General features: G+C 38.2%; 1 protein-coding gene across 1 annotated transcript in view; it reads left to right on the forward strand.

Moving 5' to 3' along the window:
* CPS1 (carbamoyl-phosphate synthase 1) overlaps nucleotides 1-25274 on the forward strand; it is a 128591-nt gene extending 103317 nt beyond the window's left edge. The window contains 10 exon segments of the mRNA XM_030323767.1: nucleotides 208-285; nucleotides 3174-3281; nucleotides 5171-5260; nucleotides 6803-6973; nucleotides 10311-10385; nucleotides 13046-13144; nucleotides 20788-20847; nucleotides 21595-21707; nucleotides 23253-23382; nucleotides 24110-25274. Coding sequence (XP_030179627.1) covers nucleotides 208-285; nucleotides 3174-3281; nucleotides 5171-5260; nucleotides 6803-6973; nucleotides 10311-10385; nucleotides 13046-13144; nucleotides 20788-20847; nucleotides 21595-21707; nucleotides 23253-23382; nucleotides 24110-24208 — 1023 coding nt within the window. The 3' untranslated portion in view covers nucleotides 24209-25274.
* The last annotated feature ends 1936 nt before the right edge of the window (nucleotides 25275-27210 follow it).

Here is a 27210-nt window from a genome sequence, read left to right on the forward strand (position 1 = left end):
ACTGAAGAAAGACCGTCTGCCTCACTGAAAGCAGAGAATGACCTTGTTCTTACTGAACAAACTGGCTAATGAGTTTGTGTAATGTGTTTGGCATTAAGATTTTTGCAAGTATTACCCTGGGATTTGCTTAAGGTATACAATTTTTACCTGACACTGTACACATACTGTCAGCTAAAGATTCTGCCCTTCTGTTTTCCTTGATGACAGGAACACCCAGTGGTGCTGACAAAGTTTATCGAGGGGGCCCGGGAAGTAGAAATGGACGCTGTTGGCAAAGATGGAAGAGTAAGTGTTTTATCCCTATATCCTAGATCCGTGCCTTCCCATCAGGTTTTGTTTTCTTTTCTTTTCTTTTCTTTTTTTCCTTAGCGGTTTTGAAACAACACAGATTAGAAGTCATTATTTCTACAAAACATGTCTCTAATAATAGTGGACAAGCTGCTCAGTCCAAAAAAAAATTTCAGTTTCACTGACAATTTAGTTGATGTGTCATGGGAGTCATATATCCTGTGTTTTATGCTATTAGAATTCCTCTTTGATGATATTCAAAATTAATTATCATCCTGTATTCATCATTCTTTTTGATAGATTTTTCTCTCATTTTCTTTTGTCTGTGGGTTTCCTTTTATGTTTCAACGAGTATTATAAAAACATCCAATACTTTGCTTTCTGAAGTTCCTGATTGAATCCCTAGTTTTTCTCCTCTCTTGATTTCCCAGCCTCCACTTTTTTTATTGCATTAATAAAGACAAAAGTCAACAGAGTGGGGTGGATAAGGATAATAACATAAAATTTGTTTACCAAATCACATCTTGTATTGCTAATACAATGAATGCCTCCAACTTCAGGGAAAAATGAAGATGTGAGAAATGCTTTCCTTTAGTTTGCCTGGTGCACTAATAAGGCACTTATGATTTATCTTGAAATATAGGAAGTTATGTTTTAGGGACTCCATGTCATTTTATTTGCTTTAATGAAAAATTAAAAAGTTGTTCTTCATTTTCTACTTTGTAAATACTTCAAAACACTACTGGAAATGTTAAATCTTCTTTTTGGCTTTTTTGTCTTCCAGATTAACAGTTCAAAGTAGGGTTATTTTCATGTTGCATGAACATACATATATAAAACATATGCTGTGATATATATACATACACACACACACACACATATATACATATATACACAGTAATGATGACTTCATACCACAGAATCATACAATCCTGAGTTTAAGCACCCTTGAAATCATTTATTTTAACCCCTCACCCCAAGGATGAGAATTCTCTTTACAGCATCACCAGAAAGTGCGCACCTGTTTTTTGTTTAATAACTTTGGTTACACAGAACACAGAAAGTTGAGAAAGTTGTCAGGTTAAAAGATATATATATATATATATATATATATATATATATACACACACACACACACACATATATATATGTACATACATATATATATATGTATATATATATATATACATATATATATATGGACATCTCATTTATTTCTTCTTTTGAAGTAAAGTCTGCTTCCCTAGAATTTTTTTGTTTCTGACCCTGACCTCTGGCCTCCAGAATTGTAGAGCATATGGTTAATCTTTCCCCCTTTCAACATTTTAAGTATTTTAATACTCAGGTATAACATAAGAGGGATGTAATCATACCAATGTCAAAGTGGAGAATGTAAGACCGGCCTAGAGAAATTTGTGCTTTTTCAAATATTGTTCTGGTAAAGTAATGCTGGTCTGTTGGCCTGATTTGGTTCCAATTTGCTAGGATATACTCTTAACCTAAGCTTCTCTCAGACATCAACCATTGCTTATCAGCCTGGACTCCTTCTTTTGGAAATGATCCAGGTTATTCACATAATTTTTAAACAGTCACACTCAGAAATGGACATAGTACTTCAGCTACATTATGGTTTTTTTCAGAGCTCAGTGGCAATATTGCCTCCCCATCTCTAGACACTATAAAAAAAATCTGAGTTCTTACTATGCACTAAATATCATGTCAAACACCGAATACGTGTTCGTTCTTATCCTTATAAACATTCTGTGAGACAGATACCATTGTTAGCACTGTCTTATCAGAAACCAAGCCTGCAAGATAAAGTACCTTGCCCAGGTCACAGAGCTCATAAGTGACAGCAGGAAACTCAAATGTTACTCCGCTTTAAGTCATTTATAAATCTGATAAACAAATCATGTCTGTAATTTATTTGTTTTTTTACAGTTGCCCAGTTATTCTCCCCCACAGTCAGCTTTATCATTTCCCAAAGACACACATAGAATTAACATTCAGGTTATGGCGACTGAGACCATAAACTTTGAAATGTGACAGATAAGGCTTGAAAATCCTGAGTTGGCCATACAGGAGTCACATGCACTTGGATTATTTCTTCTTATATTGCTTTAGTCTCCTCACCTCTAAGAGAAGACAAGAATAATTTCCTCTTGCTTCCCTTCTTTATCAAATTTCAATTTTTTTTAATGTTTATTTTTAAGAAAGAGAGAGAGCACAAGCAGGGGAGGGACAGAGAGAGGGAGACACAGAATTCAAAGCAGGCTCCAGGCTCTGATCTGTCAGCACAGAGCCTGATGTGGGGCTTGAAATCATGAACCCGTGAGATCATAACCTGAGGCAAAAGCAGATGCTTAACCGATTGAGCCACCCAGGTGCCCTCTCAAATTTCAATTTAAAAATCTCTTAATCTTTAGATCTGAGGCCTTCTTTCTGGTCCACCTAAGTTGTAACATACACCCAGCTATTCACCTCTCCCATCTTTTCTTTTCCAGTGTCTAAAACCTAATCTGGAAGGAAAAGATAAAGATCCCTCCTGTGCCTCCCAAATGCTTGTTTCCTATTCTTAAAAGTCAACATGAGTCACTTTAGTTGTCCTCTTTTCCTATTATTTGTACCCATTCCAGTCAATGGAGGAGGGAGGTCAGCTCAGCCACTGTCAGCTGCCCTGGGGCAGTCTGTCACTGCACAGGGAGGTGGCTAAGTCTACATGTGCAGCCCTTCATATTCCTCTCATCAAGGACTGAGCGAAGGAACTAGTCAATGCTCTAGGCATCTGTTAGAATGGCGGGGTTTTGGGGGGGAGTGAGTGGTGAGGCAGTAGCTTCACTGAAATAGGTGCCTGACAACTCTTTGTGAAATCTTCTTTTGGCCAGGTTATCTCCCATGCCATTTCTGAACATGTGGAAGATGCAGGTGTACACTCAGGAGATGCCACTCTGATGCTGCCCACACAAACCATCAGCCAAGGAGCCATTGAAAAGGTCATCATCTATAAATAAAAGTGCAAGGGGAAAGGCAAAAATTAAAAAAAAAATGTTTTTAACTAAGGAGTAATGTAGGACATGCCCCAGGTGAAGTGTATTATAAGGGGAACTTTCTTGCTCTGAGTCTGCTGGATATTTTAGAGATAACAATTTCCTTCTTGCCCTTTAAAAAAATAAGTTTATTTATTTATTTATTGAGAGAGAGAGAGAGAGAGCATAAGTGGAGGAGGGGCAGAGAGAGAGAGAGAGAGAGAGAGAATCCCAAGCATGCTCTGTGCTATCAGTGCAGAGCCCAACGTGGGGCTCAAACTCATGAACCATGAGATCATGACCTGAGATAAGATCAAGATTCAGATGTTTAACCAACTGAGCCACCCAGGCACCCCTCCTTCCTGCCCTTTTGAGCCCACTTGGTTGTATGCTAGTGTAGTGATTCTTGAACTTCAGTGGTGCCATAACAGCCTGGCTAACTTGCTAAAATATAGATTGCTGGACCCTATCCCCAGTTTCTGTTAAGTACTTCTAAGCAGGGCCCCAAGATTTTCATTTTTAACAAGTCCCCAAGTGATGCTGTTTCTGTTGCTATTGGTTTGGGGATCCCATTTGGAGAACACTACTGCAGGTGATTCCAATGTTTTGAGAGCCACTTAGGTGAGCAGCATGTAAAGCTATGTTTTTCAGTTAGAAGCAGGGATGCAGCAGTCATGTAGGAACCTTCTGGAACCTATGTTTTCACTCCTACCCTAACTCTCATCTCAAACCAGCACTTTCTGATATGTCTCTTTGAACCTTTCTTTTGGAAACATTGCTTTAAAGATCTTCCCAAGAATGATGCCTCAGTACTAAATAGGCACTGCTAGGTGTTCTCAGAGACCATCATCTTAAATAATTCACGTGGACATTCCTTAGTCTTTAGGTATGTTAGGTCAGTCTAGGCTTTTTCAGTGAACCTTTCCAATAATCCTGCCATCAAAATCTAGACAGGCCTATCTGGCTAGGTGTATGTTGGGCAGGATTCTGAAGATCTTACCTTGTTCTAGAAGGTGAAGGTAGCAGGTTATGTTGTAACACCAGTCTCATAAGAGAACATTGTCCTCAGATTTCAAGTGTACTTCAGTTTCTCATATTGGTATAATTGACCTCAAGAACTCAGATTTTTCCAAATCCCTCAGAGTTCAATGTACCACGGACTCTACTTCCTCTAATGACCAGTGTAGTTGCTGAATCCCTCTTGTGAAAGTAATGAATGAGGTGTTCTTGTTTCTTGCTGCCAGTGCCCCCGCATTGCATGGGTACCATCTGGCTCTGGTTGGATAGAGGGGTTTTTATATGTGACATGCAGAACCTCCCTGCAAGGAAACATCATTTTTTTTCTGAACATAATATCTACCCTTGTAGAGTCCAGAGCAAGAGAAAAAGCACATCAAGGAAATCTCTCTGGTCTCTTTGCTTTGAGTGCTTTGTCATTTCAGGGCCTGCTCTTCTCAGCAGGTAGGTCAGGAGATTAATAGACAGTTTGGACTGCAGTTTCTGGTGCTGAAGCACCCAGACTGAAAGAATTATTTAGCCCTCAAAGTAAAACCAGAGTATATAACGGTGGCTAGATAGAGACCTTTGGCAGAAAGATAATTTTGTAAAATTATGTGTTCTCTTCTTTGCTAGCCTGTTATGAATATTTAGTGCGCATTATTATTTTGTTAACAGACGCCTACTAGTGGCTTCTCTTATTATTATCACCATTATTATTGTTACGGTTATTAGTGGAGATGTAGCTCTCCTTAAAGAGAAATTAAAGAAACCTAACTTTAAGGTGCTGTAGCTTTTTCATTGTGTTTTCCAACTAAGGTATGCTCTTTAGCACTACTATCATTGTCCTTTGGATCTAGGTGAAGGATGCTACCCGAAAGATTGCAAAGGCCTTTGCCATCTCTGGTCCATTCAACGTCCAGTTTCTTGTCAAAGGAAATGACGTCTTGGTAAGAAATGCCAAGGTGCTTGAGAGAACACCACAGCTGTGTCAGCTTATGTCGGTCTGTGTCCCTCTGGTAATCTTCTCCATGAGCACAATCACAGAGCAACTGAGACTCCTGCTGCTATTTGTGTCTGAGTGCGGGTTGTTGCACAGCATATAATGCCTGCCTTGTTTGAAGACACAGGCCCTTGGTGGCACTGATCTGTCAGTCACAGTTACGTAAAGCACTCTGATCTGCTGAGAAAGAAGATCACTGTCTGCCCTCTACAGTGTAGTATAGATGGACACAGTGACTGTCATAAAATAATCTGAATATGTAGAATGGTCACAAATTACTTGCACTGAGGTTTTAGATCCTGTTTACCAAAAGTAGTTAAATCAACTAGACTAGTCTTTTTTTTTAATGCTTTTATTTATTTTTGAAACAGAGAGAGACAGAGCATGAGCAGGGGAAGGGCAGAGAGAGAGGGAGACACAGAATCTGAAGCAGGCTCCAGGCTATGAGCTGTTAGCACAGAGCCCGACGCGGGGCTTGAACTCATGGACTGTGAGGTCATGACCTGAGCTGAAGTCGGACGCTTAACTGACTGAGCCACACAGATGCCCCTACACTAGTCTTAATTAATTTAATGTAACCAATCAGTAACTGCTATTGGTTCAGCATCTACTACGTGAAGGCATAAGGTGGTAATAACAATGTGTAAACAACAGTCTCTGCTTTCAAAGATATTCAATGTGGTGAGGACTGGGAAGAAGAGGACTTTGCAGATAACTGTAACACAAGTTAGAGTATAACTGGTGGGAGGAATGTGCAAATTGATGGTATTGGAGTCCCAGAACAGAGAGAGCATGTCTGCTAGCTTGTGTGTGTGTGTGTGTGTGTGTGTGTGTGTATGCACATGTATGTGCCCACACATGTATCTGGGTGCCATATACCTGGTTTGAGGTGGATTTCAAAGAAGATTTTATATTTTAAACTGGATCTTAAAGAATAGCTGGAATACTGACAAGTAAAGGAAGGTAGAGAGGACATTACACATAGAACATCTAAGAGAAAATTTGGCATATTTTAGGAGACAGTGACTAGTTAGTGAAATTATTTTTCTAGGGAAATAGTGGAAGGTGAACTTAGAAAGTAAAAATGGGGTCAGGGAAATGGTATAAGATAATGTAGAGAGGTATATATTGAAGCAAGGGAATAGAAGGCCTTCAAGGACTAGAGTTTAATTTGATGGCCAGTGGAATCCCAGTGAAGGCTTTTTGGTAGGGATGTGGCATTATCCGAGCTCTGCATTGAAATCTATCAGCAGTGTGTGGGGATGAAATTGTGGAAAGTAGATGAAAAAACGTCAGAATTCAAAGATAGTGACTAAAAAGAAAATGGTTAGCAAAAGTACAAGCAGTGGGAAGAGAAGTCAGAGGCTGGCAAAACAAGAGCTGGGTCTCAGTGAAAAACAACTAGAACCCAAGTAGCAGGGAGAATAGTTATATTGCCATTGGCTCTCAACATCCTCTTATTTTTTTTTTAATTTTTTCATGTCTCCAGGTGATTGAGTGTAACCTGAGAGCTTCTCGATCCTTCCCCTTTGTTTCCAAAACACTGGGGGTAGACTTCATTGATGTGGCCACCAAGGTGATGATTGAAGAGAACATTGACGAGAAACCTCTTCCAACATTGGACCATCCCATAATTCCTGCTGACTATGTTGCAATTAAGGTAACATTAAACAAAATCTATTAGTCATTTTTTTTAAGTTTCAAGGAAATTAAAGGAAAAATTTTTCATCAAAAATAATTTCAAGGGGTGCCTGGTTGGTTTAGACAGTAAGAGCATGCAACTCTTGATCTGGTGGTCATGAGTTCAAGCCCCACACTAGATGTGGAGCTTACTTAAAACATTTTTTTTAATAAAGTAAAAAAAAAAGATCTTGGTACTTCATGAACCTTCTAACTAAAGTGCTGGACTAGGGATTTACGATGTTTCCTTTGAATGACACGATGCAGTTGCCCCACAGACAACTTTATATGAACTTTTATCCATTTCAAAAATTTAAAAAAAATCATTTTAGAATTGCATAACTTGAAAACCAACTAGCTGAGTGAATTATAAATGATATTAATGTGGCCCATAGTGATGGTGTCAGTTTAGTTGGTAAACAGCAATTCTGGACATATTTTGTTAGGACAAGGCTTGAATCGTGCCCCTTTTGAGCTATGCCAAGGCTTAAGGAATGCAGGGATCTTGGAAATTGTTACTCCGTGGTGTTGGTTAAATTCTAACTACCTTGGCCACCTTGACTAGTCCCTATTTTCTTCAGCAGCACAATGTTTCCACTTGAAAAGTTGAAATAGCAGTTGCTATTCATGGTGGTGCCATGTAGGTCATGAAATTGATGGTACCTTTATGAAGATTGACCAGAAAAATTTAAGATTTGTTCACTAATTTCCAGTATATATGTATATTCCTAAAAATACATTAATAACAAAGCCATTGTGCTCCTTTAGATGTATCAGTATGCTCATGCACAGAGTATTTATTTTTTTTATTTTTAATTTTCTTCGAGAGAGTACACGTGCACACATGCACAAGCAGGGAGAGGCAGAAGGAGAGGGAGAGAGAGAGAGACAGACAGAGAGAGAGAGAGAGAGAGACAAAGAGAGAGAGAGAGGGAGGGGGAGAGAGAGAGAGAGAGAGAGAGAGAGAGAGAGAGAGAGAGAGAATTCCAGTCAGGCTCCATGCTCAGCACAGAGACCATCACAGGGCTTGATTCTATGACCCTGGGATCATGACCGAGCCAAATGAAGAGTCAAATACTTAACCAACTGAGCCACTCAGGCGCCACCCCAATGCACAGAATATTTATAATTATGACCTTTACTTCATGGGGCAAGTATGAAGATTAGTGAGATATTATATAAATATATTTAAATATTTTAGAAAAAGCATATGACGGGGCGCCTGGGTGACTCAGTCGGTTAAGCGTCCAACTTCGGCTCAGGTCATGACCTCACGGCTCATGAGTTTGAGCCCCGCGTCGGGCTCTGTGCTGACAGCTCAGAGCCTGGAGCCTGTTTCAGATTCTGTGTCTCCCTCTCTCTCTCTGACCCTCCCCTGTTCATCCTCTGTCTATCTCTGTCTCAAAAATAAATAAACGTTGAAAAAAAAAAAAAAGAAAAAGCATACGATGAAATTAACTTATATTGTGTGATGTATTTTTGTGATATTTACATATTTTGGATGCCTTCAAAAGATTGCCATTCCTATATGTACTAGTGACCTCAACCATAATTGTGTTATAGCTGAGACTCCAACTTCTGACATTTACAGTGGAACCTTTAAGTTGAAACTATAAATCAAAAAATATTTATTGATCTTACTTAACTCAATAATTTAGGATGCCTTGGGTTTTATAGTGCATTATTATATTGGGGATGGGTAGCACTTTATTCCTTGAGACTAATGACATGGCATAAATTGTTAAAGCTTTCAGCAGGAATTATACATAAGTAAAAATACATAGGACTATACATAGGTACAAATACATAGGATTTTTTTTGTTTGAGACCAATAAGTAGAAGGCCCTGAAAAATATTTTTCCACTGGTAATTTATATATGAATTTCAACTTCATGTTTCTTTATTCATAGACAAGAAATATACATACAATCACACACATCTGTGTATGAAACAATTTCCAGCTAAAAATGATATTGAGAGATAGGTATGCATTTTTGAAAATGCACTGTATCTTTCAGTTTACAGCTTTCCTAATTACATTTATACGAGTCTTGACTTCTTTTTAAATGTTTATTAGTGTTTATTTATTTTTGAGAGAGAGAGTGAGACAGAGCACAAGTGGAGGAGGGGCAGAGAGAGAGAGGGAGACATAGAGTCTTGAAGCAGGCTCCAGGCTCTGAGCTGTCAACTCAGAGCCCACCGCGGGGCTCGAACTCGCGAACCATGAAATCATGACCTGAGCCGAAGTTGGATGCTTAATCGACTCAGCCACCCAGGCGCCCCATATGAATCTTGACTTCTTAAAAAAGAATTACTTGTCTGTGCTGACAGCTCAGAGCCTGGAGCCCGCTTCGGATTTTGTATCTCCCTGTCTCTCTGCTCCTCCCCCGCTCATGCTCGCTCTCTCTCTCTCTCTCTCTCTCTCTCTCTCTCCTTCAAAAAGAAATAAAAACATTAAGAAAAATTAAAAAAGAAAGAACTACTTATTTATAGTCACTCTTAACATAGGCCTAGTGAGGTGGGTGGATGTCAACAGATGAGGGTACAGAGAAGCTGGAGTGCAGAAATGTATAATAACTTGACTAAGAATGACCTAGTGAAAGGACCCTGAACTAGAACTCCCAGGAGAATTTAGAAGGGTGCCAGAGTCAAAGGAAAAATAGTCCAGACTAGACAAATGGGTATATCAAGGAACAAGAATTAGGTTCTTAGTGAATTGCACTGATAAAATAATTGAAAAGGAAACACTCCTATCTATGTTCTAGTTCATATGAGAGTTCTGGGCCAAAGTGGTTCCGAAGCAGAATGTTTTCAAAGCTTTTTAAGAGGTGTCAACAACAGTTTCATGTTTTAGAAGTCATCTTACAGACAGACATTTCTGGCATGGTTGCTTGTTGCAAGTTCAAATGATCAGAAAAAGAAGAGGAATGTTTCAAAAGCCTACCAAGAAAAAAAATGTGTTTGAACTCTGTTTGGGGAAACCAATGCCCAGTAGACTTTGTTTGAATTCACTCCAATAAGAATATGTGTAGGCCAGATTAGAAACACTGGCCTAGACTGGTCACAGGGGCCCTATTTACAGAAATAATTTGTGATTATTTAACCCAAGTTTTTGGCCAAGAGCTCAAGAAATTCTTGGAACAGAGTTTTAAAGCTATTTTTCAAGTCAGATGCTTGGACCAAAGAAAGTTTTTACATGTCTACCATAGCTTAAATGAATCCTATGAGAGACGGTTCGTTCACTAAATATATTTATCCTCTCTTATTCCTTTTATACCTTTCTCTCACATATTTTTCCTCCCCATTGTTTCTGACAGGCTCCAATGTTTTCTTGGCCCCGTTTGAGGGATGCTGACCCCATTCTGCGATGTGAGATGGCTTCCACTGGAGAGGTAACTAGTTAATGATCCTTGAACGCTTTCATTAAAAGATTTCATACTTTGAAATCCATGGTTTTATGATCTGAATATAATGCAGTAAGTAAGCTATTAAGAAGTAAGGGGAATGCAAACTTCTGTTATCAGAGTAAGTCTGAAAGGGCCTAAGATTTTAAGCTAAAGAAAAATCTTGTACTTTTATGGACCAGAGTTTAAATTTTCACCTATATTTGACTTGTGAATACAATATACGTGTTCCTAATTCATTTCCACATTACACATTGCAGCACAGCTTCCAAATATTTCTTTAGATGTCTAAGTAGATATCTCCTGGGTATTTCTGCTTTATTTTAAGGTCTCTGTGTAATAGTACTTCCCACCCTCACCCCTCATTCACTTGCTACTATGAAATTAGATCGTTGGATTTTTACTAGCAATATGCAGAATGATTGTACAGCATTAAAAAGATCATGGGCTTAAACACTGTGGAATCTGTAGATAAATGCAAAAATCCCAGAACAACTTTCAAAGCAACTTTAACCTCCTGGGGATTATCTAAAACCTATAATGGGATTGGCCACTGGATGTCCCTCTTCACTTGTGTTGGGACTCTTGTCGGCTGAAGATTTCTTTAAGAATGTGAACTGTGTTTCTTGTAAAGAGCTGTCAGATTCTAGAGAGTTCCCTACATGTCAGTGTCAGGACATTTTATGAATCACCTAGCCCATGACAGACTTACTAGCTACAACCTTCAGATTCTCATCAGTGCACATCAGAGTGGCAACATCAGACTGTGAGGCATCCTTGTTTTTTTGCTATTAAGGAACACCTGAAAGGAGAAAAATATTTAATTGCAATACATACGTGATGTTTTATATGGTTGCCTGGTTACGAGCAGCTTCTGTGCCGAGAAGGCAAGTGAGACAGGATGGCAGGCAGTGAGGAATAAATGGCTATCTTGTTTGTATTTGGATTAGAGATTACCTTCTTTTAGCTCCTTTGCTGCTGCGTTTAATTTAATAGTTGAGAAAACCTAACTTTAAAGTGATGGGCCTGCATTACATTTCTCAGCTGTTTAAAGAAATACCCTTCAGGTTCATCTCGATCCCATGGTTATTCAGTAGCAGGGCTGTTTTCGGCGGATCCGAGGTTCAGATCAGAAAGAGATCTGTTTTTCTTTGTGCTGTTTTCTCTAGTGTGGTAAACTTGTTTTCAATCCTATGTCCATTCTGCCTCCAGACATACATTATTGGAGTTGTGGAAATAAGAAAATATGAAAGAATTAGAAGCTCAGCTCACCTTTGTTGTATCTGTTTCAGAAGTATAGAGATCATTCTTCTTCCATGATTAGAGTCACACTTCCAAGTGTCACTGAGTGTGATGTTATAAGGTCTATTTCATACCCGAAATGAGAATAATAATTCTGGCTGAGTGAAATCTCAGGCCTCAAAGAGACATGTTCAGTGTTCAAGTGGCTTGTTGTGGGGTTGAATAAACCTTTAGCTCTTGATCTAGCTACAGGTGTTTTATTTTCTCAGTGGCAAGGTGGGGATGGGAGTCCCAAGCTTGACTTGAATATCTGACCAGTTTCTATGATTTTTTTGTAGAAGATTGATGAAACCTCTTCTTTGTTGTTGTATCTGCTTTTATGATGTGATTGCCTGGTCCTATCACTAAAATTTGGGTTTCATTAACTTAGGTTGACATTACTTAAGCTAGTTGGCCATTAATTGACCAAAGAAAATGTTCACTGTTGAGTGAAAAGCAGCAGGTACTGGTGGTTGGCTGAAGGTCATAGTCATGAGAACATCCTTTTCACAGTAAGGGAGTCATTTGCTTCAAGAATGAATTTAGCCATCATCAATGTTATTTACTATAATGGTGGTTCTGTACCTGTGCCAAATGATGATATGCATGGCAGAATCTACTTCCATCATGTTCAAATATACCACTTGCTCTATAGTTCTGGTGGCCATTTGACTTGTAGCTATATTGTAGCATAATTACCCTACATGAAACCTCTGTATATCCTAATATTATATGTTAGTTTGGAATTGTTTTCTGTTTGTTTGTTTGTTTGTTTTTGTTCTACCTATGGATGTGGTATTCAGAACTAGTAGCAGAGTATTTTGGTTCATTTTATGAAAATGATTTTTAAAAAAGGTCCTTTGAGATTTTCATGCATTTATTGAATTTCTCAGAAAACTTTCTCATAAGCTGTACTAAATGACTACTCACCAATTGATCAGCAGTTATGCATTTGTGCTACTGACCCATGAATTCATGCACTGTGGCATAGCATACATAACATATACTGTTATTTAAACATTAAGTCCATATTAACATTTGGTAACTCACCACATTATGGACCAGAAGCTGTGATTTGTATCCAAATAACTCACAGTAGAATCCAGTTATGTTGCTCCATGGAGTGTTGTTGGATAGAGAAAGAATTGCTTATTCATTCATTATGCTTAATTAAAAACATAAGATACATCTGCCCCAGCCAGGCTTTTAATCCCGGGATTCAGACTGCATGGTCTTTGGGCAACTCAATGAAATCTAGCAAAGGAGTTTATGAATAAAGTGCTTTCTATTTGCATTTCTTTTTTTGGTAAGGGTTGTTGACTAGTATTGGCTTCTTTTTATTTTATTTTTTAATTTATTCTAAACAGGTGGCTTGCTTTGGTGAAGGCATTCATACAGCTTTCCTAAAGGCAATGCTTTCCACAGGCTTTAAGATACCCCAGAAAGGCATCCTGATTGGAATCCAGGTGAGTGGTTTGTGGTTGTGTGCACGCCCCTGGGCACAGGCTAGGAGTGGCTGTGTCAAGGACCTTAACTGTAGTATAAAAGAGGGGAGATTTGTTCTAAGTTTCACTAAAGAAAACAGCAACTAATAGAAAAACTGGACACTTGTTCTCTATGTGTTCCCTGAGTTTTTCCCTTTTCCACTGCGGCAGGCAATACAAATAAGTGCATAAATAAAAAGAACAGAAAGATAAAGTCTGTAGTGAAAAGGGTATTTGTTCTGAAAAGGATCTAGGATGCCTTAAAAAGGAGTCTCTTCTACTCCTTGGTTATATCTGTTATAGATGTTCTGCTCCTTGTTCTTCCTCCTTAGCCCCTGAACAAATGCTTTCCATAAAGTCGGGTCTCACCTCATCTTTTTCTCTCTGTCTCTAGCTCTTGGCTTTCCCCTTTGCCAACTCATGTCTGTGGTATCCACTGTTCTATCCATAGCTGTCAACTTTAAATCCTTATCCTCAGTCATCCCATATTTCCAACAATCTCCTGTATTGTTGGACCTCTATCTGGATGTCTCAAACCCAAATACTTGCAAGCTGAAGCTATATTATCCCTTCCCAACCTCTGTTCCTTTCTTCCTTACATTGATTCATTCACATTTCAATTTCTACTATAGATCTACAACTAACGGCAGGGTTATATCTCAATAAACTCATCACAAGTTGAAAATACCATGCATTTACTATACCTGCCCTACTGAGCATCACAGCTTAGTGTATCCTACGTTGAAGTGTGCTCAGAACACTTCATGTCAGCCTACAGTGGGGCAGAATCATCTAACACAAAGGCTATTTGTAATAAAGTGTTAAATATCTCATGTAATTTACTGAATACTTTACTGGAAGTGAAAAGTAGAATGGTTATAAATGTATTGGCTATTTGCCCTCATGGTTATATGGCTGACTGGGATCTGTTGCTGCCCTACATCCCAAAAGTTTGACCTGCTGCACATTGCTAGTGTGGAAAAGATCAAAATTCAAAATTTGAAGTATGGTTTCTACTGAACGTGTATGGCTTTCACATGATTTTAAAGGTGAACTTTTTGAAGTTGAGGACTGCCTGTAAATGTCAAAGATCCAAAGCTGGAGAAGATGTGGGCATTATTTGAAGAATTTTCTCAGCCTGAAATTCCATGACTAATTGAAAGTTCTTGAAGATGAGTAACTTAATGGGCTAAAGAAAGTCAGCAGAGCCCACAATACACTCTGGAGGTTCTTGAAATATTATTATTTGGTAAAGTCTTCTAAGTCAAAGCAAGGTGAAATAATTATAAGAGAGCATCTTTATGCAATTTAAAGGGCATTATTGTTTTACTATGGCAAATCAAGTGGAAATCTTAAGGCAAAATGGTAGCTGGGAAACTTCTATTACTCCTTGGAATAATTATTATAAGAATGTACAGACTGTTCTGTTTATAAATTTCCTGAAAAAATACTAAATGCTTCCCACCTGGTCATTCACTTACATTTGAGATTTGTAATTCTTGGATCATATAAAAACAATAGATGGTCTTATATATCACCCCTACTGTACTTGTAATAAGCTCAAACCCTGCATGGTTACATGAAAATTAATAACAAATATAATTCGAGCAGTACCAGGTATTCTCAAGTCAGTGGGTGATTATTATAGATACCATCTCATTAGGGTGTCTTAATATCAGTAAATGAGACTCTCGAGGCTGGATGGGTAGTGGCTTTGGAGAAGTTTCTGCAAAGAGCAACTTGGAATTTTGCTTCATAAAGATGCCGGAAGGGAGATGGTGAACAGTTAGAGCAGAGGCTAACGAAATGACTTGTAATTGTGAAGCTTAAGGGCAGTTTAGAGACACATCACACCATATGAGAGACTCATCATGTTATAAATGGGTACTCAGTCTTATTAAGTCACAAGTAAGAGAGTATTTTCCCAACTTCCAGTTATGGCTTAAAGTTTAATGTGAGGCCTGGGGGCATTCAGAGGAGACCATGCCCTTAGTCCCCATCTTCACAACTAATCATAATAGTGCTAACATTTTAAAATACCAGTTTAAGAAGGCAGTGATGTATAAAATTGTGCCTTGTTTGGTTCCAGGGCTTCAAGGAAATATTAAGCAAAAATTAACTTGATCCCTCTGAAGCATTTGCGTGATTTTGGCATCAGTGAACTGAATTTTTTGCTTTGTTGGGGGGGAAAAGAGGGTTGTGTAGGGTAAAAAGAGTTTTCTTAATGGAATGAGGTTCTGCCCATTGAATTTTTATCTTTCAGTACATTCTGTTTTAAAGAAATCAGTGTTCCAGCAGCTACACGCGTTCTTACAAAGAACTTTTTTCCTGCGTATAAGTGCACATGCTTGGGCTTTAGATATGTATCTCTTTTAATTACAAAGTTTAAAAAGCATATTTAAAGAAATGTTTGGTGTAAAATTATATTTAATAAAATATTTGTAGCTGTGGTAAAATCGATCGTCAGGAGGTGGACAAGAATCACTTTCTGACCTACTTAAATGGGAGGCACAGAAGAGCTGCCGTTACCAACAGTTATTGGCTGGCCCATCGTTACTATCTGGGGGATTTTCTTTGAGAGTGATTTTTAAAAACGCATAGGCATAAATTTAAGTGAACAATATGACAGAATATACTAACTAGAGATTTCATAGCTATAAAACCCACTGGGTATCTTCTTTGATAGAATGGAATGAACTCTAACATCAGCCTTTTACCCAAACTTCATAGCAACTGTGGATAAGTAATTAAGGTTCCATATTTTAGTATACATTGTACTTAAAAAAATCATTTTCTTTACTATGATTCAGCTTGGTCCGAATAATTTGTATAAACTCATTTGAATATATAAGTCAGAACTGACAAGGACCTAAAAAAGTACTGCTAATATATAAATGGGCATTAGGGCCAGTAAATACAAAGGGATGCATTTAGTTGAGGCACTTAATAAAGTTCTAAGAAAGGAATCCACAACTGTATTTTGATTTCTTAAGATTCTCATTTGTTCAGCCTAATGCTGTGTAGACTTTTCTCACAGAAGAATGCTGGTAGCCAGCACCACTGCAGTTAATTTGCTTTATTCCTTCATGTATAAATGAGGAGGGTGGTCGATACCTCTCCCATTTATTTGAAGTAAAGGTCTTCTTTTCTCTTTATCTCCCCACCCTGCCCGAGCTTCCTGCTATGAATAGGAAGATTTAATTGAAGATACCTTAACTCATTAATATTCACAATAGGTTGCAAGAGAAAGCTGGGGGAAAAGAGAACTATGGAGGAGAGATAAAAGTAACTCTGAGCCAGGAAACATTTTTTCTTATTTTTGGTAGTTTAACACATATTCTAAACAGTAAATCATTACTAGCAAGTATCAGCCACTTCTCAACATTTAGTAGAGTGTGTGTGTGTGTGTGTGTGTGTGTGTGTGTGTGTGTGTGTGTGTTGGAGGGGGAGGGCACACACATGCTAATTTGTTATATTGCAATCTTCCTAACTTCTTATTTCTCTTCTCTTTCCCACCCTACTCCTTTACACACATGGACCCTCTGTTTCTGCTCCTCCCAAAGTTAAATCCTATGGGTCGAATTACCTGGGGAATTTGAAATATTCATAACATCAATTGCATATAACTAGAACTTAAGAGGAAAAGGAATCAAGATTTAGATTTTGTCAAAGGATTCTTGTCAACTTAACTGTTACATGCACTGGGTCTCTAACAAGAGGCTTTCCATAGGCCTAGATCCTAACATAAGAAAGGCATAATGCAGGTTTATATGACAACAAAATCATCTTTGATTTTCCTGCAGTATTTCCAGCCTCCTTTCATCCCATCAGGATTTATTTTTAGTTGCTATGAGTAGGCAATCTGTCTTGTTTTGAAGTTTTCTGGAACACCCTTTAACAATAAATGATTTACTCTAGAGTAGATCAAGAGCGCTCACTGTTTTTCCCCCTCTGATTGGGCTATTCAGTGATGTTTGTGGAGTGGCAAGCACCATCCTGACATCTGCACTTCAGCATTGCTCAGAAACACAAAGCAAGCATTTTATTTGAAAAAGACAACTCCAAGTGACATGAATAACCTTTTATCTTCAATACAGAATCATTAGGAACAACCATAGCGTTGTCGATGCAGACGTCCCTGTAGAGTCCGCAGGCACCACACAATATTAACTTGGCTTTCTGTTCTGCAGCCAGAAGTTGGAGTAATGTGAAAATGATAATTGGAGGAAATATATATATTTTTTTCATTTTTAAAGGACTTTCCTTCTTATAAACATTTTCCAGGAAATAAATCAGTTTGTACTTTTCACCTTTAGTAACAAATGGTTTCTTACCCAGGTATTTTCAATCAGCTATTAAATCTGGGGCTACTCAGATGCAAGCTGACAGACATAATTTCTTTTTGTAGAGAGGCTGTTTTATGTGTCACAAGTGTTCAATACATGTTTGATAGAAGTTTATAATGTGGCTATGAAAGCCAACACCCTAGACCAGAAGGCAGAGTGGTTCCCCGGCTGGGAACTGCCAATACTGTCATGTTGGATATTTATCTTTTCCACTTGGGGGACAGCATTGAAACAGCTCCATAATGAGGTTCTGACTGGTGTCTGCAGGTCTTAGAGGACTTGCTGACTTATTTTACTTTAAAATAGAAAAGAAAAAAAATTACATTCTGGTACTCCTTCCTCAACATTTTTCACTGTGACTTTGGCCAAGGTTAATGCATCTTCACCTCAAATTACAAAATGAGTGAAGGATGGTTCTCCTATTCCCTCTTCCCTCCTATTCCCTCCCTATTCCTACTCCTATTCCTAAACTCCAAGTGTATCAAAATCACCTGGAGGGTTTGATAAAATGCAGATTACTGGGATTCACTCTGGGAGTTCCTGCTTGCATAGATCTGAGACAGGGCTCAAACTTTTATATTTTAAACAAATTCCTAGGTGATGCTGATTTCCCAGGGAACTGCATTTTAAGAACCGCTGTGCTTGTGAAATGATATTTTAGAAAATGGTTTCAATGTTATCACATGACCATATATTATTAGTGAGATTTTTCTAGGGGAAAACTTAAGAAATTGAGAATGGTTCATATTATTAAGGTATTCATATATTATGAATGTATTAGTTAATAAGTTGGACGAATTTATGTTGAAACTTAAAAAAAAATTTTTTAAATGTTTACTTATTTTTGACACAGAGAGAGAGCATGAGCAGGGGAGGGGCAGAGAGAGAGAGAGAGGCACAGAATCTGAAACAGGCTCCAGGCTCTGAGCTGTCAGCACAGAACGTGATGCAGGGCTCGAACTCACGAACCACGAGATCATGACCTAAGCTGAAGTTGGACGCTTAACCAACTGAGCCACCCAGGCACCCCCTGTTGAATCTTCTAATGTGTTTTGGTGCTGACTTAAGTGTGTCTTGTGTTTAGCAGAAGATCACACTTCCAAATTAGAGAGATTTTTCCAAATTAGAGAGATTTGACAAAATTCAGAAGTTCATTTAGAATATTGCATGCATATTTACTGTGTTTCAAGGAACCTTAAAACTTGAAGAAAACCTAAAATGCCATCTAATTCAGTCCCTTGCTTTCCAAGCAGAATCAAACTTGAAAAACGAATGTCCTATTCTTCTGTCTAACCTGTTCTTAAAGAGACTGCCACATACCTCATTAAATTGCACTAAAGCCATTGAGTTACTCTCTGATTTTATACTTATTTAGTTTCTTTTATTTATGTCTAGCCATAAGCTTCTTGCATCTAAGGCCTATTTCTTCCTGTCTGGTCCCAAGCAGGAATGGAGAGCTACTATCCTGGGCATGGTTACAATTCGTGTTCTAGAAGACTGTCATGAATAACCCCTGAGCCTGCCTTAGCCGAGATTCATCCAGTTGCATTTATCTTTTCTATTTGCCAATAGTTTCCTCTCATAAAACTGCAGTTCTGGGATCGAGAGGGCCAAAATCTTAAAGAATTTTATATTTGAACACAGTCTTTGGAGTCTTTTCCTAGGATTTAGATCTGTTCTCAGAAAGCCTCTGAAAGTAAATATTAGAAGGTTTTATGGGCTGAACATTATCAAAATTGTACACGGATCTTGATATGTTTTGTTATTGCAATTCTTAGTTTCTCTGCGACTCTGAAATAAGATAATCTCTATGATATTTTTTAGCCATGACTAATATGGTTTCTAAATAGATTATAAAACATTTACTGAAGTAACCAAATTATTTCAACTGTTTACCAACTTTTTACAAGGGAAGACAGCCAAAGTGTTTTCATTTAAGGCAGAATAGATATGTTTTTAACTGTGTATGATTTTCATATTCCAGTTAGCTCACTTAGGCATTCAAGTTAATGAAGTCAAGGTAAGGGGTTGACTTTTGGGTAGGCCACGTAGCTTTTTTTTTCCTTTCACCCTGACCACTGTCTTGCAAATACTGGCTAGTGGTCACAGGAAGGAGGTAAGCCTAGGCAGGACCTGGAAACTAGATGGGTCCAGCTGAGACTCTAGGAAGTTCACAGCAATGGACTCTAAGAAAATATCTGAAGAGTGAGAGAGAGAACATCAGGGAAGCCTGTCTGGAGGTAAAATATATGGGAGGAGGAAGTTGGCTTGTATTTGAAGTGTGACAACCAGTAGAGGAAGCCAGGCTTGGAAACTAGGGTGCAGGGACAGAAATCTAGTCTCTGACAGGTTGAAAAAATAAATATTTTAATAATAATAATAATTAATACTTAATGAGAACTATTAATGGACAGGTAACTGTGTTAAGCTACTGCACTTTTAAGTAATGTTTACTTATAAATTAACTCATCAAATACAATGACCCTGTGACACAGATAATTACTATTCCCATTTAACAGATGAGGAGAGTATATCAGAGAGGTTAAGTAAGTTGCTCAAGGTCACACAGTTTGTTGTAGAGCCCCAAGAAATAGATACACTACTACCTCACTGCTGTTTTAAAAATGAAGAAATCGAGATTCAAGACATTAACTTTTCTAAGAACGCACTAAAAATGAATGGGAAAGCCAGGATCTGAAATGCAGCCTAGTGTCTCCAGAGCCCATTTGTTTACTCTTTACCTTAGAATTAATGCAAAACTGAGTTCCAAATGGTTGACCTATTGCAGGGAGGTATGCACAAGCTGCTAGGACAGAGCCTAGTTACCTAAGAGCAGGACTGAGTTCGAATTCAGCAATTAGAACAGGCTGAGCAGGCAGAAGAGTCAGCAATGCTGACCGAGTATTGATCGCCTAACCCAGCTGTCCTTAAATTCTCCCTGACCAGAGGAAGCATCTGTGTAGGGCTGGGGCAGATCTTAATATGCAGACAGAGACTAAGTGGACTAAGTAGAGAGTGGAAGAATTTGAGGGCAAGGTGAAAAGTAAGACTGTAGAGAGCAAGACAACGTGGGTGTAATCTCATTTATATGGGGAAATGAGAACTCATACTCACTATAGGAGAGCTAAAGGATCAAACTTGTCACTTTTGAATATCAAGCACCTGACAACATAGGGACTTGCCTTTTACAGTGTCCCGCCCGAGAGAATACCATACATATGACTCAATAAAGAGCAATATATCCAGAAAGTGAATTTTGTTAATTTCTTTTAATTGCAGCAATCATTCCGTCCCAAATTCCTTGGTGTGGCTGAACAATTGCACAACGAAGGCTTCAAGGTATGTGATATTAAGTTTTTCAAGTTGTTTTCTGTAAGCATTGAAATCTATTCACAAAAGCGAATTATTAATGAATCATAGGGAATGAAATAGCTCAAAACATATTCTTTCAACTTGAGAGGTATAACTAACTTGACAGTTTCAAAACTTCAATAGAATAAAATAATTAGAAAGACTAGTTTTAAGTTCTCACAAAATTACCATAAATTCCGTAGAAGTTGCCAGCTAAAAGCTTAGAACATTTAGTTTGCACAGAATTGGGACAAAGTTTCAGTGCATTTCCAATGTATTGTTCCTTTTTCCATTTCTTGTTTCCATAAGAAGTCGTATGGAAACGACTGCAGCAGTTAAAGCCAAAACTCCTCCGCCACAAATCCCTCACACAAAGCCTGGTTCAGTAAAATAAAACAATTCCCAAGGCTCAGAGTGGGCCTATGGTCATGGAGCTTTGTTGATCTGATAACAATGAATCCTCGGCCATGAATAATTCTTCATTTTTCTCCTCTACAAAAGCAGTTACAATTGAGGTTATTAAATTTTTCCTTAGTGCAAATATTTTTAAAATATTTAAAATGCCCATGACTCTGGACAGTGAGTCCAAATCTCTATTCATGGGATTATTGCTTCTCATATACACCACTTTCTTCTACCTTATGTTTTAAATGACATGTGTGTCCCAGTAGGCTTCTTTGCTCCATGAAAGCCTCCCCTGTGATACACTAGCTGACTTTTCCATTTTAAATGCAGCTCTTTGCCACGGAAGCGACGTCGGACTGGCTCAATGCCAACAATGTCCCTGCCACCCCAGTGGCATGGCCGTCTCAGGAAGGACAGAATCCCAGCCTCTCTTCCATCAGAAAGTAAGAACTGGGCAGAGATTTCTGAGATTACAAAATGGATAGAGGATTAACTTTGGGAACTAGTATGATGTGAATATTTCACCCTATCCTATTGCAAGTCTTCTAAAAGTCCTCTTAGCCAATTTCAGATGAATAAACCTGTGGACTATAGGAAAGTTTCATTCTCATGAACTTGGCTGTTACTGTAACACATGATGCCATATGTGTGCATGGTGATACACAGCATCTTTCAAAATATTTTCTAGTAAAGATGCTTTCCTTGATGGACACCAGGAATTCAGTAATGAGAATCACAGACATGAAGAATGTAATGAAGCACCTTATGTCTTACATTGAATTGTATCGTAGATAGATGTGAATATCAAGTGTAAGATTGACCAGCTGCATTTCACTGAGTTTGTGCATCAATAAATTAGTCAATTTATTGAGCACTTGCTATATGCAGGAGACTACGGTGAGTGCTAGAAAAACACCATCCTTTGAATTACCTAATTTACCATTTTTTGATCAGGTTGGTTATTATGCCTTAGGCTATGTCATCATTAGGTGTTGTAAGACTTATTATTTTAGTGCACTATGTGAGCCTTCAGGAACACCATTACATCAACATTTATAGACGTATATGGCATGGGAACCTAAGAGATAATTCTCAGCTGTTCCAGGATATTACAGTCTTTTGAATGCCTACCATTTATTGGGGCTCTTAAGAAGGCATACCATTTGCTAGGGCTCTTAAGAAGGCAACCTACAAATTATTATCAAATTAGTAAAAGAAGGGCAAATTGTTCAGACCTTAGTAGACTTCCAATGATGCTATAAGCACTTGGTTAGGACTTTGTAAAACAATTAGCACTTCTTCATGCTTTTGACATTTAAATGTCTCCTGGTATGTGTAGCAACCCAGCAACAGAATGTCAAATGGGTTAATTCAAACTCAGGTGACCTGTGTTCTCATACCATTAGCTGAGAGACACTGGGAAGCAGGTAGTGAAGTGGTGGTCTGGGGGGGTGGAACAGACTTCAGTGCTGGAGAAATCACCTCCTTGTAAAATAAGTAAATATCTATCAAATTACTAACTCTTCTGGGGTGCCTGGGTGACTCAGTCGGTTAAGCTTCCGACTTCGGCTCAGGTCATGATCTCTTGGTTCGTGAGTTCGAGCCCAGCATCAGGCTCAGTATCTCCCTCTCTCTCTGCCCCTCCCCTGCTCGCATTATCTCTCTCTCTCTCCAAAATGAATAAACATTAAAATATTTTTTTAATTACCAATTCTTCTACGGATAGATAGCATTTTAAAAAGAAAAGCCTTTCCATTTAATTAGTTAGATTTTCACTAGAATTCTTTCAAGAACACAATAAAATATTGTAACTCCAAAATGAGTGTAATTTGAGCATCCATTAGTGATGGAGAAGGGCAGGTGGCCATCAACTCAGTACGGCATTGACTTGAATGGCATCAGAGAACGATGACGTTAGTATTTTCAAAACTAATTATAAAATGTACATGGTCACCTGCAAACTTTTGTTTTTTGGATTATTCTTCCAGACTGATTAGAGATGGCAGCATTGACCTGGTGATTAACCTCCCCAATAATAACACTAAGTTTGTCCATGATAATTATGTGATTCGGAGGACAGCTGTTGACAGTGGTATTGCTCTCCTCACTAATTTCCAGGTATGTTCTTTTTTTTTCTCAAATAGAGCTATATGCAGGTTTTTATATCTGTGCCTTCCTGAAGCCGCTCATCAGTATCTGCACATCCCCCTTCTCCCTTTCTCGTAGCATTTAGAATGGAGTAGAATTTTTAAATAGAATCTAAAATAACAGTGCTACGATGGTGGGTCATGGCCTAACTGAGACAGTTGGTGATAAAGCAATTGAGATAATCAAAAGCCACAGATAGCCATACTCTCCCATTAGCCATATGATTATTTTTAAAATAGAAAGTGTGGTGTGGCATGGAGTAAAGATACAAACTTTTATTGAATTGTTTCTAAATGAAAGCCACCACATAAGAGCAAGATGTTAATGATAATTGAGGATCTACATATAGTGCAAACACTAGTCCAATTCACTGAAAATGATCACATGAGGTATATTTAGTTCCACTTGGATATGTCCCACCAAATGTGTCACCTACTTCAAGACTCATTAACTTTCTACCCATCATATTTTTTCCCCCTGAGTCAGTTTAACGCACCGGGGAGTTGAGTGGCGGGGTAGGTATATTCAGGGTAAGGTCTGAGATACAGGAGAAAGTCCCAAATAGATAAAAATTTTTGTGTCCTTCATCATATGTCCCTTTGGAAATTAGGAGCAGAAACTGACCTTTCACTCGTGCTTCATTAAATGTTCATTTTCGTGTCATGTGGGTCTCTAAGCTTCCTACCCTTGTTTTCAGGTGACCAAACTTTTTGCTGAAGCTGTGCAGAAATCTCGCAACGTGGACTCCAAGAGTCTTTTCCACTACAGGCAGTACAGTGCTGGGAAAATGGTGTAGAGAAATAGACACCCAGCTCCCTCTGAAATCAACCCAAGCCACACTGTATCTAAAGGAACTGATTCCCAACTGTCTTCCACAGAGACAATACTGATACTAAACTATTTGAGTTCACTTGGTTATGCCTTAATGTTCTTTTCTTTCACGATTAAATTGTCGTCAGTCACTTTTTACAAACCTTACTTAAACTCCTTCCTAAAGAACTTGTTCTTCATGAGAATTCATCTATTTTCTAATGCCTTACTTTTGGTGGGCTACACTTAACCTACGTGCTTATTTGCAGCTAACATTTTATGGTGCTGATTAACAATGATCAAGGTAGAAAAAGTTGCTGCTCTATCTTCTGAACTATTACTATATGCACTTTCAAGACTCTATTGTCATTGCTTCTAAATAGCATCTGCCACCCTCAGGACATTTTTAACAAGGCAGAATACTATAACAATTTCTGAACATGAAATATGGATTTAATGTACGAATCCCTTCATCCTGATGTTTGTGTAATGTACCTTTTTGAAAATTATTCTCAATTATCTGGCTCATCCAGGAGCATCATTATCCCTTTTTACAGTACTGAATTTGAGAAGTGACAGAGGTCTTTAAAGTATGGATTTCCTTAAAAGACACTGGTTTACAGTTTTGTGTTTTGGAGTATGTCAGCGGATGGAGTATCTCAGCAGATACAGCTGAGGTGGTTTTTGTTCTTGTCTTCCTTTGGATTTTAACCTGAGCCAAGTGAAATCTTCAGATTGATGCCATGTCTCCCCACCTCCTCTCCCCTGCCAACTTTGGAATAACTTGGAAGTTCCATTCAGTTCCATTCAGTTCCATTCAGATTATGGTCATTTCCATTAGGTCAGTTCCATTCAGATTATGGATTTCTGTTGATCTACTGAACCTTAGACTGCGCTATGAATTCCACACATTTCAAGCATAAGATCCCCATTCCTTCTGCATACAAGAAAAATCCTGCCTGCAGGGCAACCTATGTCACTTTTAAACTTTTTTTGTGTTATTACAAGTGCTCTAATTGTAAACTTTTAAATAAAATGCTATTAAGAGGCAATACAGTTGTATTCTTGCATTTATTTTATTTTATTTTTTTAACATTGATATACAAAGTCAGTTCACTTCTCTGATGAAACAGGGTTTGGGGCCAGGATTACGTCACTTTCTTTTTTTCTATACAAAGCCATGTAAGATATGAATGAGCAAATTAAAATAAAAAATAATGACACCCAAACTGTTTCATTTTTTTGTTCCCCACCTTATTTATAAGTATCATTAAAATTTTTATTATGTTATTATGTGGTTATATGTTATCTTTGATCTGGATCCTTTCAAATATCTACAAACACACACACACACTATATATATATATACTATATACTATATACTATATACTATATACTATATACTGTATACTATATACTATATACTATATACTATATACTATATATATAGTGTGTGTGTGTATATATATATATATATATATATGTAATAAACATTTAAACAAATGCCTTGCAAAACACAGAGAGAAATACTTGAACCCCAACAGAGAGGCTGCTCCATATTGCCTGCCGGAGATAGTGCTAAGGGCCACAGTGAAGCCATACCTCAGAAATACCGCCTAAAATGAGGCTTTGTGAAGGTCCTAAAACAATGATGACATAATAGCTTCTATCCCTTCAGTCTCACCCTATAGTCAAGGAATCACCACTTGATATAGATCTACATGAGGGCTTTTCAAATTCATTTTCTCCTTCTTTCCTCCTTGTTACCACTGTGGTTGAGACTTTCCTTACTTCTTCCTTCTAATATTGAAATAATGTACTCCCTGAGCATCCCTTCATTCATTTGCCTGAAAATACTTAGTGAGTGTCTCCAAGGGTTGGTGTAGGATATACCATTATCCCTCCTCCTGTCATTCTAGTACTTCTCTGATACTATACCACTTATCACACCACCATAATAACTAGCATCATGGGGTATATGCTATTCCTCAGGCAGTTCTAAGCACTTAACATGATTTAACCCATTTAATCTTCAAAATATCCCTATGAGTGGGTGCCATCATCTCCACATTACAAATAAATGGAGACAAACAAAAGTTAAGTAACATTCCCAAGGTCACACAAAATGCAGTCTTGCTTTTATTTCTTATAATGGAGACAAACATGTAAAAATAATACATTTCTCACACTGAAGACAGACTTAACTTGCCTGCAGAGATCAGGGAAAGGCTTTTCTGGGGAGATGGCCTCCTGTTGTCTTGAACAGCGTGTCATAGTTCCCCAGGGAGACTGAAGGATGAGGGCAACCACTGGAGGAAATTACAAGTAATTTGGTATGACTGGAGCTCAGGGTATGTGTGGAGAAAGAGCAAGGGGCAAAAGCTGAGGTTGGACTCTTGGTTATGCATGTTTAAGCCACATGTAAGTTTAAAAAAAAATTAATGTTTATTTTTGAGAGAGAGAGAGAGACAGAGTGCAAGTGGGGGAGGGGCAGAAAGAGAGGGAGACACAGAATCCAAAGCAAGCTCCAGGCTCTGAGCTGTCAGCACAGAGTGTGACACAGGGCTTGAGCTCACGAACTGTGAGATCATGACCTGAGCCGAAGTGGGATGCTTAACTGAATGAGCCATCCAGGCACCCCCACATGTAAAGTTTAAAAATATTGCTTGTAAGTAATTTTGGACCTAAAAAATTGTAAAAATAGGGGCACCTGGGTGGTTTGTTTAGTCGGTTGAGTCTGACTCAATTTCAGCTCTGGTCATGAATCCAGGGTCATGGGATTGAGACCCTCACCTGGTTCTGCCCTGAAGATGGAGACTGCTTAAGATTCTCTCTCTCTCTCTCTCTCTCTCTCTCTCTCTCTCCCTCTGCCCCTCTCCTCTTGTGAGTGCTTGCTCTATCTAAAAAAAAAAAAATTGCAAAAATAATTGTACACTCTACCCAGATATACCTATTGGTAATATTTTACCTCATTTACTTTTCTTCTGT

Source organism: Lynx canadensis, chromosome C1 (assembly GCF_007474595.2).
Source record: "Lynx canadensis isolate LIC74 chromosome C1, mLynCan4.pri.v2, whole genome shotgun sequence".
Taxonomy (NCBI): domain Eukaryota; kingdom Metazoa; phylum Chordata; class Mammalia; order Carnivora; family Felidae; genus Lynx; species Lynx canadensis.